This window comes from Mandrillus leucophaeus, unplaced genomic scaffold (genome assembly GCF_000951045.1).
Source record: "Mandrillus leucophaeus isolate KB7577 unplaced genomic scaffold, Mleu.le_1.0 Scaffold490, whole genome shotgun sequence".
Taxonomy (NCBI): domain Eukaryota; kingdom Metazoa; phylum Chordata; class Mammalia; order Primates; family Cercopithecidae; genus Mandrillus; species Mandrillus leucophaeus.
Window position 1 is genome coordinate 2,053,323 of NW_012105254.1, and position 851 is coordinate 2,054,173.

Below are 851 nucleotides of genomic sequence, written 5' to 3' on the forward strand. Positions count from 1 at the left end.
TCCCAGCTACTCAGGAGGCTGGGGCAGGAGAGTTGCTTGAACCCAGGAGGCGGAGGCTGCAGTGAGCTGGGATTGTACCATTGCACTCCAGCCTGGGCAACAAGAGCAAAACTCCGTCTCGAAAAAAGAAAAAAAAGAAAAAAAAAGGGGGTCCAAGAACTTATTAGGGAACCACCACATTCAGAAATAGAAGTTACTCTGATTCAAGGTAAACTGTCCACTGGAGGCTTACAGTATGTGATGTCGCTTAAACACACTGTAAGGACTCTAAACAAGTCCAGTCCATCCACAGGGGTCATGAATACCATTTGTATTTGTTCATCAATAAAGTTTGTTGTTGTTGTATAAATCAAAGCACGACAAACATGATTCCAGATATCCAAACATGATCTGAGTAACCTACCACAAAACTAACATTACTGGAACTATTATTTCTAAGTAAACATTCATTGGTCTCAAATTCTCAATGAAAGGTTTTAAAAATACCTCATTTTCAGCCTGATCCAGCATCTTCTGCAAAGCTTCCTAAAAATGGTGCAAACATAGGACTAATGAAAACCCAGAAGTCAGGTCAGTCACATCTGGTTTCTCTGGTTAAGAATCTCAAGTGTAACAATTAAAACACACACACACACACACACACACACACACGAGTACACACTCTAGTTTTCTTTTGAATCAAAGATCTTTTGAAAAGCTTTCAAACGATATATAGCTGAGACTTCTCTCTCTTTTTTTTTTTTTGAGACAGGGTCTAAACCCATGAAAGACGAGATGTTTCAAAGTCTATTACAACATTTTCCTCACAGACAAACATGGTTTCATTTAAGAATGCGAACATTTAAGCTGTA

At 38.9% G+C, this 851-nt stretch overlaps 1 protein-coding gene across 1 annotated transcript in view; it reads right to left on the reverse strand.

Annotated features, from left to right (window-relative positions):
• ZRSR2 (zinc finger (CCCH type), RNA-binding motif and serine/arginine rich 2) overlaps positions 1 to 851 on the reverse strand; it is a 28,630-nt gene that overhangs the window by 20,368 nt on the left and 7,411 nt on the right. The window contains exon 3 of the mRNA XM_011995528.1: positions 487 to 525. Within this exon, the coding sequence (XP_011850918.1) occupies positions 487 to 510 (24 nt within the window). The 5' untranslated portion in view covers positions 511 to 525. The remainder of the gene's footprint in view (positions 1 to 486; positions 526 to 851) is intronic.